At 37.0% G+C, this 14,360-nt stretch overlaps 1 protein-coding gene across 1 annotated transcript; it reads right to left on the bottom strand.

Moving 5' to 3' along the window:
- Positions 1-899: 899 nt before the first annotated feature.
- On the bottom strand, positions 900-12,445 carry LOC129264368 (mediator of RNA polymerase II transcription subunit 6-like). The gene is made up of 6 exons (XM_054902235.2): positions 12,229-12,445; positions 8,718-8,877; positions 6,721-6,895; positions 4,957-5,068; positions 2,851-2,963; positions 900-1,996 (listed from the first exon to the last, which is right to left on the bottom strand). Exons 1-6 carry the CDS (start codon positions 12,239-12,241, stop codon positions 1,637-1,639), a joined length of 933 nt encoding a protein of 310 aa, XP_054758210.2. The 5' UTR covers positions 12,242-12,445; the 3' UTR covers positions 900-1,636.
- Positions 12,446-14,360: the final 1,915 nt, after the last annotated feature.

Here is a 14,360-nt window from a genome sequence, read left to right as displayed (position 1 = left end):
ATTGATTTGACTTTTTAAAAATCTGAGCTGCGAGGTCCCACTTGTCACCCGTGTCTGTGATAATTATGTTACTAAAATGAAGCCCAGAAAAAAAATCGCGTCGGAAAATCACTATTTAGTGCTTAAAAAAGTGAAATATTAAGTGACCGGCAGGAAACACCATCTTAATTTCATCACATACACTTATGTGTTCTATATTATCGGCACGATAGAAATTACACAAAATCTTCAATTATAACGTATCAAAAGCATTTCTTTTGATTTTTTTTGGTTGGTTTCAGAGTTTTAAGGTTGAAAGAAAGGCATCCATGTACATATTTCATCACTCCTTTGTTTTTGTTTTTTTATTACATGTCTATAAAGTACACATATGCCTTTAATTTCAATACAACAGCTTGGAGATGCACTCTGAGCATGTGCAGATAAAGGCCATTTGTACTAGAATCTAAATACCGCTGATGTGAAAAAATGAACAGATTGCCTGGCATAGCAACAATCAATTCATGCAAACTGCATTTCAAACACCGAGCCTCATTGATAATCAGGCATATGATAGTGGGCAACAAAAATGGCTGAGAGTCCTAGCAAGGGGGGGGGGGGGGCAGAGCTCCTGCTGTGGGTCAGGGGCGAAGTCCCCTGAAGCCCCTTTGGCTACATTATTCCAATCCTTTTCAGTGCCAATACTCTGCACGCTGGATACACACATGCACTCAAATCGTAGCAGTGAGGCAAAAATAAAATCCATCACACCAATCACATCCTTTCTGTTGTCCTCACACATACACAATGAAATGCAACGCAATGACACACTACACAAACCATGGTACGAACTCAGAACCCCAACTCAAATCACCCAAAACCTCACATTGATCCCCAAAAAATCAGCCGCAACAAGATCGTTTTCTTTCTAAACATGATTGTTTACTACTATTTATTATCATGTGTCAAGATCATTTGTCAGGGGGCAAAATGAATTGGAAATCAGATAAATTTTGGGAGAATACCATGTCAGATTTTAAAAACAAACAATTAGAATAGCACATGTTTTGGAACTCATAGCTAAAAGGTACATACACAATTGGAACATCCTACGGAATCAGTCTTTATTCACTCACGATGCATTCAATAACGAGGTGAATGAGAGGGAATTTTGAAGTTATATACATGAGCAACCTCTGTCACCCTGATCAAAAGAGCACATAATTGCTTCTCCATGATATAAATTGTCTGCGGATATCAGAGGTCATTTGGGACATATCCCCACTACGAACTAGTCAGTCCATTATCATTGAGCTGTCTGACATCTTTAAACATTTCTGAACTCACAACTGAAATCGGAGCTACATATGCAAAGATGAACCCTGTAAACTGATCTCTGTTACAGACCGAGAATGACTTTCTGCTTCATGCCTTCTGTACTTGGACACAGATGAAAGTACTCACAGTAGACACTGCTTACAAATACAGAGTTCTTGTTTGTCTCAGGTACAGACACAGATCAAAAGAGCCACACAGCATCAACACTAAAGATGTTCATTCTGACTTAAGAGATGTTCATCACATCGAGGTCTGCAGTATCTTCTAGATCAATCTGATCAAAGGCTGTACAGAAGAGTTTCGATCCGATATATGAACATCATTTCCCCATGGTTTTGCGCTTCTTGGCCAGAGACGGTTTCATGCTGGAAGGTCCAGTACTTGTGAAGAATGTCCCACTGGCACTACTCGAACTGGTTGAACTACTATGCGAAGCAGCAGCCGCCGCAGCTGCAGCCGCTGCTGCTGCCGCCGCTGCAGCTGCTTGTCCAGTCACAGAGATACTATGTGAGCTCACGCTAGGAGCTACATTTGAGACCGATGAGCCGCTACTCGTGGTGTTTGCATTGTTCTGAGATTGATTGTTTTCCTCCTTGATTTCTTCTTTGATGACTGGTCTTGATGAAGCACTCTCGGTGCTCATCCCTTCGACCGGCACAGGTCTGTCACCGGGTTTCGGCTGGGTGCATTTGAAATAGACAAGGAAAAATTGAACATTAAGGGTTTTAGACGTTTCCATTACAGAGAAATCATAGGATTATGGTGCAGTCTCAGCTATAAAACAAAGTCCAGACTGACAAAAGCTATTATGTTACTTTCAATGACATATCATTGGTCGAATTCGAGTCGGTTTCGTTGCTGTGACCGTAACAGAAATATGGGTTCATGCAAGATCTCCCGATTCATGAATGTAACAAATCGTTACAAATTCATTAATCTTCCGATGCAAGAACTATGAACTCTCCCTCGAGACACCGCCCATCTTTTTACCAACTGCTAGGGCAATTTTCTACCATTGGAAAATGTTGATTTGAAATGGGGGTTGAATTAGATTCAACACATTTGAGAAAATGCATACTGAAACTACAAACATCGAAATGCATGTACCGGTATCTCTAAATCTCTGAAATATTTTTCTGAATTGAAAGCAAAATGAAAGAAAGAAAAATCATAGTGGAAAATAATAAATGATTTAAGCTCATCTTGATCAAATATCAACATGGATTCAAAATACAAGTGATTTTAAATTTGTCTTGGTCACACAATCATCATTTGATACTGATAACCAGATTCACTCCAGTATACCTAAAGATGAAACCATAATCAATGAAACAGATAAATTTACCCCTCCACCATATTTTTCATTACTCATTGTCCAATTTTTCAATCACACTTATTCAAACCTACACAGTTTTAATACATGTTTTATTTACAACTTAATTTTCGAGAGACTGGACAAGGGAGTTATATCATATTGACACCTTTCTGAATTTCATAAATACAAAGACATGGATTGCAAATTTTCTTTCTTACCTGAATGACTTTGAAAGGGAATTTTCTTGATAGATCACCAAGCAGAATGTCCACCCGTTTCCTCTGGAAAGCCGAGCTTAGCTCTTCTTTTGGCTTCTTCCTCTTCTTCTTTTCTGTTATCAATGAGATCAAGTATGCATCAGCAATGTACTGTTAACATTTATTTTCAAATAAACTTTAAAAAAAAAATCATCCTGTTTGTACATCTTGACCCAATTTTTCTACATTTTGAATTTACTTCATGAACTAATCAAGCTGTGATAATGAGAGTATTGCTCCTTTTCATAATTAGCATAAAACCAATTTCAGGAAGGTCTGTCTGTCAGGGGATGGATGGACATAATGGCACAAATTCACAAGGGTGGTTTTGAAAACCCATGGTTGAATCCATGGTTTATGCAGATTTCCTGTATAAATTACGCTTAATTTAGCGCGTATCGGGCGCGTGTGTAAGAAATGTCCAATGCTGATGCGCCAAATTGACGCCTGTTTCCATGGTTATCCACGCTATTTCATTCATGAGTCCACTGTTTTGAATTAATGAGTCCACTCTTCAAACAGTGGACTCATGAATAAAATAGCGCATCTAAGCATGGAAACAGACGTCAATTTGGTGCACCGTGACAAAATCGGGCATCAGCATTGGACATTTCTTACACACGCGCCCGATACGCGCTAAATTAAGCTCATTAATTCAAAACAGTGGACTCATGAATAAAATAGCGTGGATAACCATGGCAACAGGCGTCAATTTGGTGCACTGTGACAAAAGCGCGCATCAGCATTGGACATTTCTTACACACGCGCCCGATATGCGCTAAATTAAGTGTAATTTATACAGGAAATCTGAATAAACCATGGACTCAACTGTGGGTTTTCAAAACCACCTTTGTGAATTCGGGCCAATGAATCATAAACAGAACTTAGAAAGTAAATACAATTTGATCATGTATCATTGGGACATCAAAATAAACTTGATCTTTGAAATTCAGAAGTTGGCTTTCATTGACATTGTAAAAAATCTATCAAGTGTAGTGCAAGTTTCAAGTTTTGATATTTTTCTATTAAACACAAATCACAATAACCCGAAAATAATTTATGAGGCTTCCTGAAATATGTAAAAGTAACACAAAATCAAATATAGTTTTCGATTAAAAATGTTGATTGCAGTAGCTGGCAGTCACCAAAAGTACTCAAGGGTGTGTTTATGCTTCCATTGCAAGGACAGAATCAGCGTTTTCAAACGTCGTTTCAAAACGCCGATCGTAAATGTGGTTCTGGCACGGCTGTTTATGCTTAACTTTTCAGAGGCGAAATCACGAACTCCAGCTGGCTTCGCATCGTAATTTTTGTTGAGCAGGAAAGTGAGGTCACATTGGGCGCGCCCTTTTCGAAAGTTTTTTTTCTGAGTGTTGTTATGGGGAAGGTACATGTACATGTACGTTGACTGTTATTTAAACATCGAACGATTTCCGATATTTTAGTCATTGCATGGAGCTACTTGACATAGCCATATAATTTCCACCATGGTAAGGATAATAATGAAAAAAAAAAAGAATATTAAAGTATTCATAATAAAATAATAAAACATATTTGTTTATGCTACTGGGGCATCTGGCGATGTCTCCTCATTACAACTCATGTTCCAGTTTTCTTTTTTTGTAAATTCCTCAACATCCATCGTGATGACAAATTGGAAGAGTAGTACTAGTGATAGTACTTAAATCAATTATCACACATGCATATGTAACAAGGGAGATGAGAGGTAATTCCGTGGAGGTAACATGCGACCATGGAGCAATGCGACTGTATTTGCCCGTGGATTTTCATCTCACCGGAAGCATGTACCAAAATGACGTCATTTAAACACGTTTACGATCGTGGTTCTGTTTATACTACCCCAGAAAGCCTGATTCTGGTCAAACGACGTTTACAAACGCACCTTTTTGTGAGTTTACGATCAGCGTTTTCAAACGTCGTTTAAAAGAAAGTAAGCATGGACGCAACTGTGTTTTGCACTAATCACATATGGAAACGCTGATTCTGGCCTGAAAAGTGGAAGCATAAACCCAAGTGTCATCAACTGAAAGGAGGCTGGCTTCTTACCTGTTTCACCATCTTTCTCTTTAAACTCCCACCAGTATCCTTTACTTGGATGGTACCTCGAGTAAGAAAGGGATTCTTCAAATGCTGACCGGATATTGTGAAGCGCAGTTGTCTGTAAACATGAGAATAAAATGGGGGACTGATTCACAAAGAATTCAGTTCGACTAAAAATCACGCTTGAATTCACATCTAAGCGTGGTATACATCACATCCCCACATTGGTCAAATTGTACTTCGAGGACGTGCACTATTGCGTAGTCATTATGTTAGATACTGTGTATGCATTGATGTTTAAGCAAGACTCACACATCACATGTAACGCTAAGTGAAACACCCTCTAAAAAGGCTACTTAAAGGTCAAGTCCACCCCAGAAAAGTGTTGATTTGAATTAATAGAGAAAAATCAAACTAGCATTACGCTGAAAATTTCATCAAAATGGGATTTAAAAAAAAAAATTATGACATTTTAAAGTTAAACTTATTCTTAAAAAAAAACAGTGATATGCACAACTCAGTGACATGCAAATGAGACAGTCGATGTTCCTCACTATTTCTTTTGTTTTTTATTGTTTGAATTATACAATATTTCATTTTTCACAGATTTGACAATAGGGACCAACTTGACTGAATCATATTGTATTAAGCAATGCTAATTGCAAATGTTCATGGAGGAATCAATTGTTGTTTCACTTAACAATGAGGAGAAAATTCGAATATTTGATATTTCATGTAATAGAATACAAGAGAAATAGTGAGTGGATGATGTCATCATTCTCCACATTTGCATACCGACCAGGATGTGCATAATACTATTTTGTGAAATTAAGCAAAACTTTAAAATGTCATAACTTTTTTATTTTACATCATTTCAGTGTTTTGCTTGTAAGATTTTCTCTTTTTATTCAAGTCAATTTTTGTTGGGGTGGATTCGTCCTAAAATAAAGGTAACAATGCTTATGTCAAATCTATTGGAAACACAGAAATCCATTCGGCTTAGGAAAAATTAAACTTAGAAGAGGAATGTAAAACATGTCTTGCATAATCTGGATCCCGAAACACAAAGGTTTGCTATTGATCGTAAGCTTGATTATTCACGATTGATTGAACATTGTAGTTAATGAAATCAATTATTGATATTCTTCTGCGATGATTGCTATTCTTTGTGTTACGTATCACAGGTCTGAAGTATTGCATCAACTTCTGGCAGGTTGACTTTATTCACAAATTAATGTTTATTAATTATCATTATTAAAAATATTTAAATTCACCTGTATGCCTTACTCTAAATCATGAAAATCGTTAAGGAAAGCTTTCCTGCAGTACTGAGAATAAAAGTTTGGGAGCTAAGGATTAAGACTGGTTGATCAGGATTCATATGAAATAATATTCATTTCACAGAATATCGTTTTTAAGCACTCCAGTCAAATACACTTACAGTGCAGTGATTTAACTACACTTTACATTTTTTAATATAAATTTGATGTACTGTTAATGATAATGATTACAAAAACATCATCTGCATATAAACAAGAAATACAAACAAATCATCGAAGAAAGGGAACATCATGCACAATTTATAATTTTTAAAAAATAATAAGAAATATTAAAACAGAATACAGAAGAAGCATCTTCACAAGTTATTTGCAAGTTGTAAATGCATGGCACTTTGGCTTATGGGGGCAAAAAATAAAGAAACTGATAACCATCTACAATACCAAGGAAGTCGTAGTGCATACATCAACTTCTCAGTAAAATATATCTTACCATTCTTGCATTGATTACTGCACAAATATCGGGAGCTTGATACACTCTGCCAGCTATGATGTAATAATCAGCCAATGGGGTGGCTTCTTCTAGAGAATGCCGATGTTGTTTTCTAACAACGTACAGGATTGGTTCTTGGACATGCAGCAGGATATACTCTAATCCTGTCATTGACCTATGAAATGTAGGAATAAAATTTAAACAAGTGGAATGCCTCTGGCCGTCTCACCTGCATCACGCAATTCAATATAGCAGCAGTGCTGATTTTGAAAACTACTATAACTCGCACAAGATGTTCAGTGATACTTGGTTACTCTTATTTCCACGTTTTATGAACTAGACCAATACACTTATAGAGATATGATGGCAATTCAACAAATACCCCCAACGTGGCCAAAGTTCTTTGACCTTACATGACCTTTGACCTTGATCATGTGACCTGAAACTCGCACAGGATGTTCAGTGATACTTGATTAATATTATGTCCAAGTTTTATGAACTAGACCAACACACTTTCAAATTTATGACTGTAATTCAACAAATACCCCAATTTGGCCAAAGTTCATTGACCCTAAATGACCTTTGACCTTGATCATGTGACCTGAAACTTGCACAGGATGTTCAGTAATACTGGATTACTATTATGTCCAAGTTTCATGAATCAGATCCATAAACTTTCAAAGTTATGATGGCAATTCAACAAATACCCCCAACGTGGCCAAAGTTCTTTGACCTTACATGACCTTTGACCTTGATCATGTGACCTGAAACTCGCACAGGATGTTCAGTGATACTTGATTAATATTATGTCCAAGTTTTATGAACTAGACCAACACACTTTCAAATTTATGACTGTAATTCAACAAATACCCCAATTTGGCCAAAGTTCATTGACCCTAAATGACCTTTGACCTTGATCATGTGACCTGAAACTTGCACAGGATGTTCAGTAATACTGGATTACTATTATGTCCAAGTTTCATGAATCAGATCCATAAACTTTCAAAGTTATGATGGTAATTCAACAGATACCCCCAATTCGGCCAAAGTTCATTGACCCTAAATGACCTTTGACCTTGGTCATGTGATGTGAAACTCATGCAGGATGTTCAGTGATACTTGATTAACCTTATGTATAAGTTTCATGAACTAGGTCCATATACTTTCTAAGTTATGATGACATTTCAAAAACTTAACCTTAGGTTAAGATTTTGATGTTGATTCCCCCAACATGGTCTAAGTTCATTGACCCTAAATGACCTTTGACCTTAGTCATGTGACATGAAACTCAGGCAGGATGTTCAGTAATACTTGATTAACCTTATGGCCAAGTTTCATGAACTAGGTCCATATACTTTCTAAGTTATGCTGTCATTTCAAAAACTTAACCTCAGGTTAAGATTTGGTGTTGACGCCGCCGCCGCCGCCGCCGTCGCCGTCGGAAAAGCGGCGCCTATAGTCTCACTCTGCTATGCAGGTGAGACAAAAAACCCTTTATTTTAATGTTTTGTTATCTGAAATATTTTACAAATATGTTTACTTTAACAAATCAAAAGTGTAATATATTCACTGAATTTTCCAACATGAATTACTTTAGTTGATTAGAATTTATTTATATATTTTCATTTTGGTAACTCTTTTGAAACTTCATGTTAATCTGTCCTGCTTGGGTAATGTGGCCATGTCCAGGGATCTCTTTTGTTATAAATTTATGTGTTATCCAACATACAAAATATTTCTTGTCTTGGTATTTTACACTCTTCCTTTATTGCTAGATTCAGTCAAAAAGAAAAGCAAAAAAACCCAATCATTATATTGATCTTTGGTGATGATAATATCTATACATGGCAACTATCATAATTGTAATAATTTTGTTCACTGAAAACTCAATGCAACTCACCAATCTTGATTTTGAAAATATGGTGCATTTTTTTCTTGCATAAATGTTTACAAGAGAAGCTTTGCAGCTTTGGGGGAAATGGACAGATAAAACTTACTTGAGTTGTTCTAGGTTTAACCGTTGCATCTTGATGATCTCGTTGTTGCATGTTCGATCATAGAAAGGGTTGCTTCTATTTGAGAAGTAATCCATGATACTGGCTTGATTGAGGTGAGGTATCCATGCCGAGTCATGCCAGGAAATATGCAGTGAATTGTCTGAAAAATGTAAGAAATAGAAATATGGAAATGTTACAATTAAAATTCAGACTTTATTTCCAATTTCCAACAAGATATAGGACATACAACAGCAGCATGAATCTAGATCAACATCAATACACAATATTCACAAGAGAAATACAAATATAAAATAAAGTTGTTTAAATTTCAGATGGTGGAATACTTGCATATCATGAAACTCTTAAACAGAAGTGATGTGATCTTTTTAATTCAAAATTTCCTATAACAGTATACCTAAGAAAATTATAAATGTGGTAAAAAAAGGGACTTCTGTGCATGTGGAAAAAAAATTTCTGAAGAACTACTCAAAACAGATAGATTTATGTCTACTCCCCAATTAGACAGCTGGCAGCCGTCTGTTTCGAGGAGTTTTTTAACATTTTTTTATTTTTTAAATTTCTCCTCATACACAGACGGCTCGCTATCGTGCAGCCACCATTAGGGGACTTACAATGCAAAATCCCCCCGTCGGGGCTCTTCAATTTTTGTCTTGAATGAATCAAACTTTTGAAAATTAACGCGACCGAAATGCAAATTAATATCCCCTCTTGGCATTAATTGCCAAAAAACGGGGAAAATCAAGTTAAAAGGAACAAAAACAGTGACTTACCTCGGCTGTCACGCAACTTCACTGCCCTGTTTTATCCGAACTTAATACACATAAACATATAGCCATTGAGTCCCCTGTACAGATCGCGCTAGAACTTCGGTCTCTGTATTTGGTGAGTGAAGCCAACGGAGGTCAGCTGAACAACCAACATAACAGAGACCGAAGCTTTTGGTCTACTCCCCAATAAGTGTGCAAGGAAGATGCTATGGCAGTATGGGCGTGGCATGAGCACAGCGGCCATCTCATTTAAGATTGAGCTCCAGCCTTGCATCCTAGGCTTAAGACTGTGATGACATAAAAGGAATTTTTCGATGAGCGACTGATCAAGAGAGAGCAAGATAAGATTGCCCTGTGTTTCATGTAACTAGATTTGTCAAGTTTTGGCTTGGAACTAAATCATGGAGTGTGTCTGACCAAGAAGAGGTCAAAATCCAATTTACCTCAGAATAGGTAGCAATGGGTCATATACGGAATGGTGCATTTGTGGAAAGTCGGAACTCGCCGTAACACACCAATAGTACACAAAGTGATAGCAACAAGGCTTGTCGCAGGGTGAACTAGTCTAGTGATTTTTGTTTTCTCTGTTTTGTTATGAATTTTTTGAGTGAATTAGTTAGAATTATAGTGTAGATATCACAAATTATATTTAATGTAAAAAATTGATTAAATCTGTGGATTTTATTAAATGGTGCTTAAAAGTCTGACTACTCTGGCAGCTTTTTCCAACTTTATTGAGGTCCCAATGCAATGCACCCCCCCCCCCCCGTGATTTCCACCTGCATTCACTTGTAGTTGTATGGTAGGGGGTCCTAAAGCTACGCACCACTCATCGCGCATGCAGTTTTTAATGGCAAATGCGCACTCTGTGTGTGGAATTGTGACTACACAAGTCTACAGAGTGACGAACGATTCCTATTCAATTTTTTCTACAGAGGCTGCCGTAAATCTCAAAATGCAGAGAAAACCACAACTGTTTGGAATTTTGGAGTTATATTTGCTTTAATTTCATATTATTCTATACTAATATGAAAATATTTTAGAAATTGAGGCACAGGAAATACTATTTTTTTGCATGATAAATCGAGTGCGTAGCTTTAGGATCCCTTCTACATCGGGCGGCGAAATCAAGAGGTGTTCGGACAACACGGCGGGATATTCGTATTAGTGAGTTTTGCGATATTTTCTTCTTGGTTAACGATCTTTAGAATGTTTGCCACAAATTAGGGAAAGATAATTTGTTAAAATATTAAAATTGGGATAGTTTTTATCACAAGTCACAAGTCACAAGACACAAATCAAAGGCCACTTCATTTACAATCAGTAGAGGCGCACGGCCAATATGGGAGACTCTCTCCAATAGGGGAGACAATCTCCCACATTGGAGACTTGCTTTGCAAAAGGACAAAAGAAATAACACCAACAAAAGCATGATTTTTTCCACCGGAAATTTTGTCTCACTGAGGTCAGAAGCCCATTTGTTTTGTGTGTGATTGACAACAAAAATCCTTATCAAAACAAAAGTAGACGGTGAATTTTTAAAGTAGACGGTGAAAGGGGGTAATTTTTCATGAGGAATCTGCTTATCACATTTTTATTTGCCACCAAGGTACCGTAAGGGCACTAGTATTCAACCCATTTGGAGAGTTTCCTCAAATATATAGAAATATAGAATTTACCTGAATTTCAGACCCGTCTTATTTCCAAGAGCTAATGCTGGTTATTCTTTTTCCGTTATTTTTTTCTTCAACCAGTTGACTGTGTGCGCGGGCGATCGAATTATATGGCGACGGATTTTGGTACTAGTATTCAACCCGTCGGTACTAGTATTCAACCTAGCGATGAAAGATGGCCCTGTCTCTCAATCTGCCCTTGTCCCATCCGACTATGGACTAGACCATTTGAGATGAGACCAAACAGGGAATTAATCAAAGCCAGAGACTTACATAGATCTAGATCTAATTTAGCAATCTAAACCCTTTTGAGATTTGCTATCAATCCTCACTAGGTTGAATACTAGTACCATTCAGTGCAAAAGGCCATCGCCGCATAATTCGATCCTCCGCGCATACAGTCGACAGATTGACAAAGAAAATATCGACAACAGATTACCCTGGAAATAACAAAGGTATGAAATTAAGATAAATTCCCTATTTCTAAATATTTTGGGGAATATGTCAAAATCTTTGAATTATGCCGGGTTGAATACTAGTACCCATACGGTAATCCTTTTGCAGCAAATGTAAACAAAGGAAATTGGTCTCCAAAACTGGAGACTGTCTCTGAAATTGGATACCCAAATTCTTTACAAAATGAAAAGTCTCTGAAAATGGAGATAATTTCCCACATTGGAGACAGTCTCCAATATTGGCCGTGCGCCTCTACCGACAATCATACATATTTACACGTACCAACCGTCACCCACGCCTCCGTGATTCTTGACCGTATCCAGCCCCACCCCCCCCCCCCCCCATCCCCGGCTGCAACTCCCCGCAGAAGGAAACGTGAACATGCAATATCCAAAGCAAAGCAGGGCAACAAACATCATCAGATTGAACACATCGGACTGAGATCTAAATTGATAAGATCTAAAACAGATCTTTATGCTCTAGATCTAGGCTATCTGTTACATATAAACTAATAATATAAACAGAATTATAACAGTTGTTGGCTATCTTATTTTATTTTTCAAGATATCTTTGTAAAATAAACGAAAACTTTACCGTCATTTGACATTTTGCCGAAAATATAGATCTCGATCTCGAAAGGGTAGGATACCCACTGTCACTGATCATGATCAGTAAGGAAAACCAACACAAACTTCAAAGAAACTAGAGAGGGCGACATAGGGTATATTGCAGAGTTATCATATTAGCATGTTCGTCAGAGAGTAACACGTATCGCGGGTTCGCCTCCTCTCTCCCATTATGTAACGTGGATATTTGAAGTTGAAAAAATATCGGTAACTACGAAAATGTCGAGCGGTCATCGAGGGAAACAAGGCGGGAAACGCCCTCGACCATCTACCGGCTCTAGTCCCGAAGGACCTGCTCTCTTGCCTGCCATTAAGAATATGTTAGCAGAGGAGATAGGAAAGGTACTAGAAAGAATTCAAGTTTTGGAACTTAACTTTGGAGCCAAAATAAAGAAATTTGAAGAAAAACTTAACGATGTTGTGAATTCGGTCACTTTTAATGGACAAAATATTTCAGAACTTCAGCAGAAAATAGAGGAGGATAAGGAAATAGTCAACCAGGAAATTGACAGTCTCAAGTCATACATTAATCGAGAAAATTTACTTTTTCACGGAATAGTAGAAGGTAATCAACAGGAAGATGTGGAGAACCTTTTACGGGACTTTTTTGTGGAGCATCTTAGATTTGATAGAGCGATTGCAGATAGGATTGAATTTCAAAGAGCCCATCGGATCAACTCTGCCAGAAGACCGCGCCCCATCATTGCAAGATTTTTAAGATATAAAGATCGCACTGCTGTGTTTCTAATGGCGAATAATTTGAAAGGTTCACGCATGTTTATTACAGAGGATCTCCCACTGCGAATAAGAGAACGTCGAAGAGCTCAATTGCCAGCCTTAAAGGCAGCCCGGTCTTCAGGTAAGATGGCTTATTTCTCCCGAAGCGAACCTTGGAAATTGTATATCGATCGAGTTTACGTGCCACGGGAGAGACAACAAGTGTTCATTCGGCAACTTCCTACAGAGACACATCCCGGTAACCCAGGAATACGTCTTCAGGTAGCTACTGGTGCAGAGCCCAATCTCCCTGAATAAGCAACTGGCGCTATGAGAATACAAGGAGAAAAGCTTGGATAAGTATCAGTTATGTTTACATTCGCTTACACTAAGCATTTACTTTTCTAGACTACGGAGTTAAAGAGGTTTTCACAAAGTGAGACCCTTCTAAACACCATTTAAACTGTTTAACTGTGATAAGAATTTGGTTTGATGAATATTTCACAACAAAATGCGAGTCAACTAAAAGCAAAATTGTATATTATTTCTGAAAGATGCAATGAGGATGATTGAAGAATATTCATATTCAAACCAAAAAGGAAGAGAAATGCAGGACAAAGAAGACAGGAAAATATAACAGCAATAACTAAAGCGTGGTGTGAAAAAAGATATTGCGTACTCTTATCAACTGAGAACACTGCGTGATGGAGAATGAGTTTAATACTTAAAAAACTAATTTTTTTTTGACGCAAGGAAGGAAAGGAGATGCAATGTTCAAAAGTGAAAAGCTAGAGAGCTGATATTTTTTTATTATCAAAGATATTATGCAACGAGAAGAAACTAGAATGAAGAAACTAGAAGACGTTCATGGAATAATCACCCTTTATTTTGTGTAAAAGTAACATAGACCTGTATACATATATATTTTTTTCTTTCTTTAAATAAATATTTATTAGAGCCTAAAGTGGCTCTGATTGCTTGTGCAGGCTATTCTTAGGCCTTCTTATATGTACCAAGTAAATATTCAAAAATATAGGCCTACTAAAGAAAGCCTCTTCTATTTATTTTTTTTTATTTTTTTTATTTATTTATTATTTTTTTTTTTTTCACCATTTCTCTTTTATATTTGTGGGAATAAGTAATAACAAAACTTTAAGTTCAAACCAAGAGAAAGGTAGGAAAAAGGAAATGGCATTTTAAGTTGCAGTTTTTTTTTTTTTTTTTTAAACAGCAGTGAATTAAAGTGCTGTGGAGCTACTTTGTAAAATAAGTATGGATTTCCATTGCAAAATAACTATGGATTTGAAGAGATACTTTTTTATCCAATATAAATAAGTGGATATGCGTATACATTGTATGTATTTACAATATGCATTTTTATTT

Source organism: Lytechinus pictus, chromosome 7 (assembly GCF_037042905.1).
Source record: "Lytechinus pictus isolate F3 Inbred chromosome 7, Lp3.0, whole genome shotgun sequence".
Taxonomy (NCBI): Eukaryota; Metazoa; Echinodermata; class Echinoidea; order Temnopleuroida; family Toxopneustidae; genus Lytechinus; species Lytechinus pictus.
Note: the sequence above shows the minus strand (reverse complement) of the source record. Positions and strands in the feature narration are given on the sequence as shown.

Coding starts and splice junctions, on each gene's coding strand:
- LOC129264368 (XM_054902235.2), bottom strand. Junction 2,964..4,956: donor AGAGAAAGATGGTGAAACAG/GTAAGAAGCCAG, acceptor CATTGATAACAG/AAAAGAAGAAGAGGAAGAAG. Junction 1,997..2,850: donor TCCCTTTCAAAGTCATTCAG/GTAAGAAAGAAA, acceptor AAATGCACCCAG/CCGAAACCCGGTGACAGACC.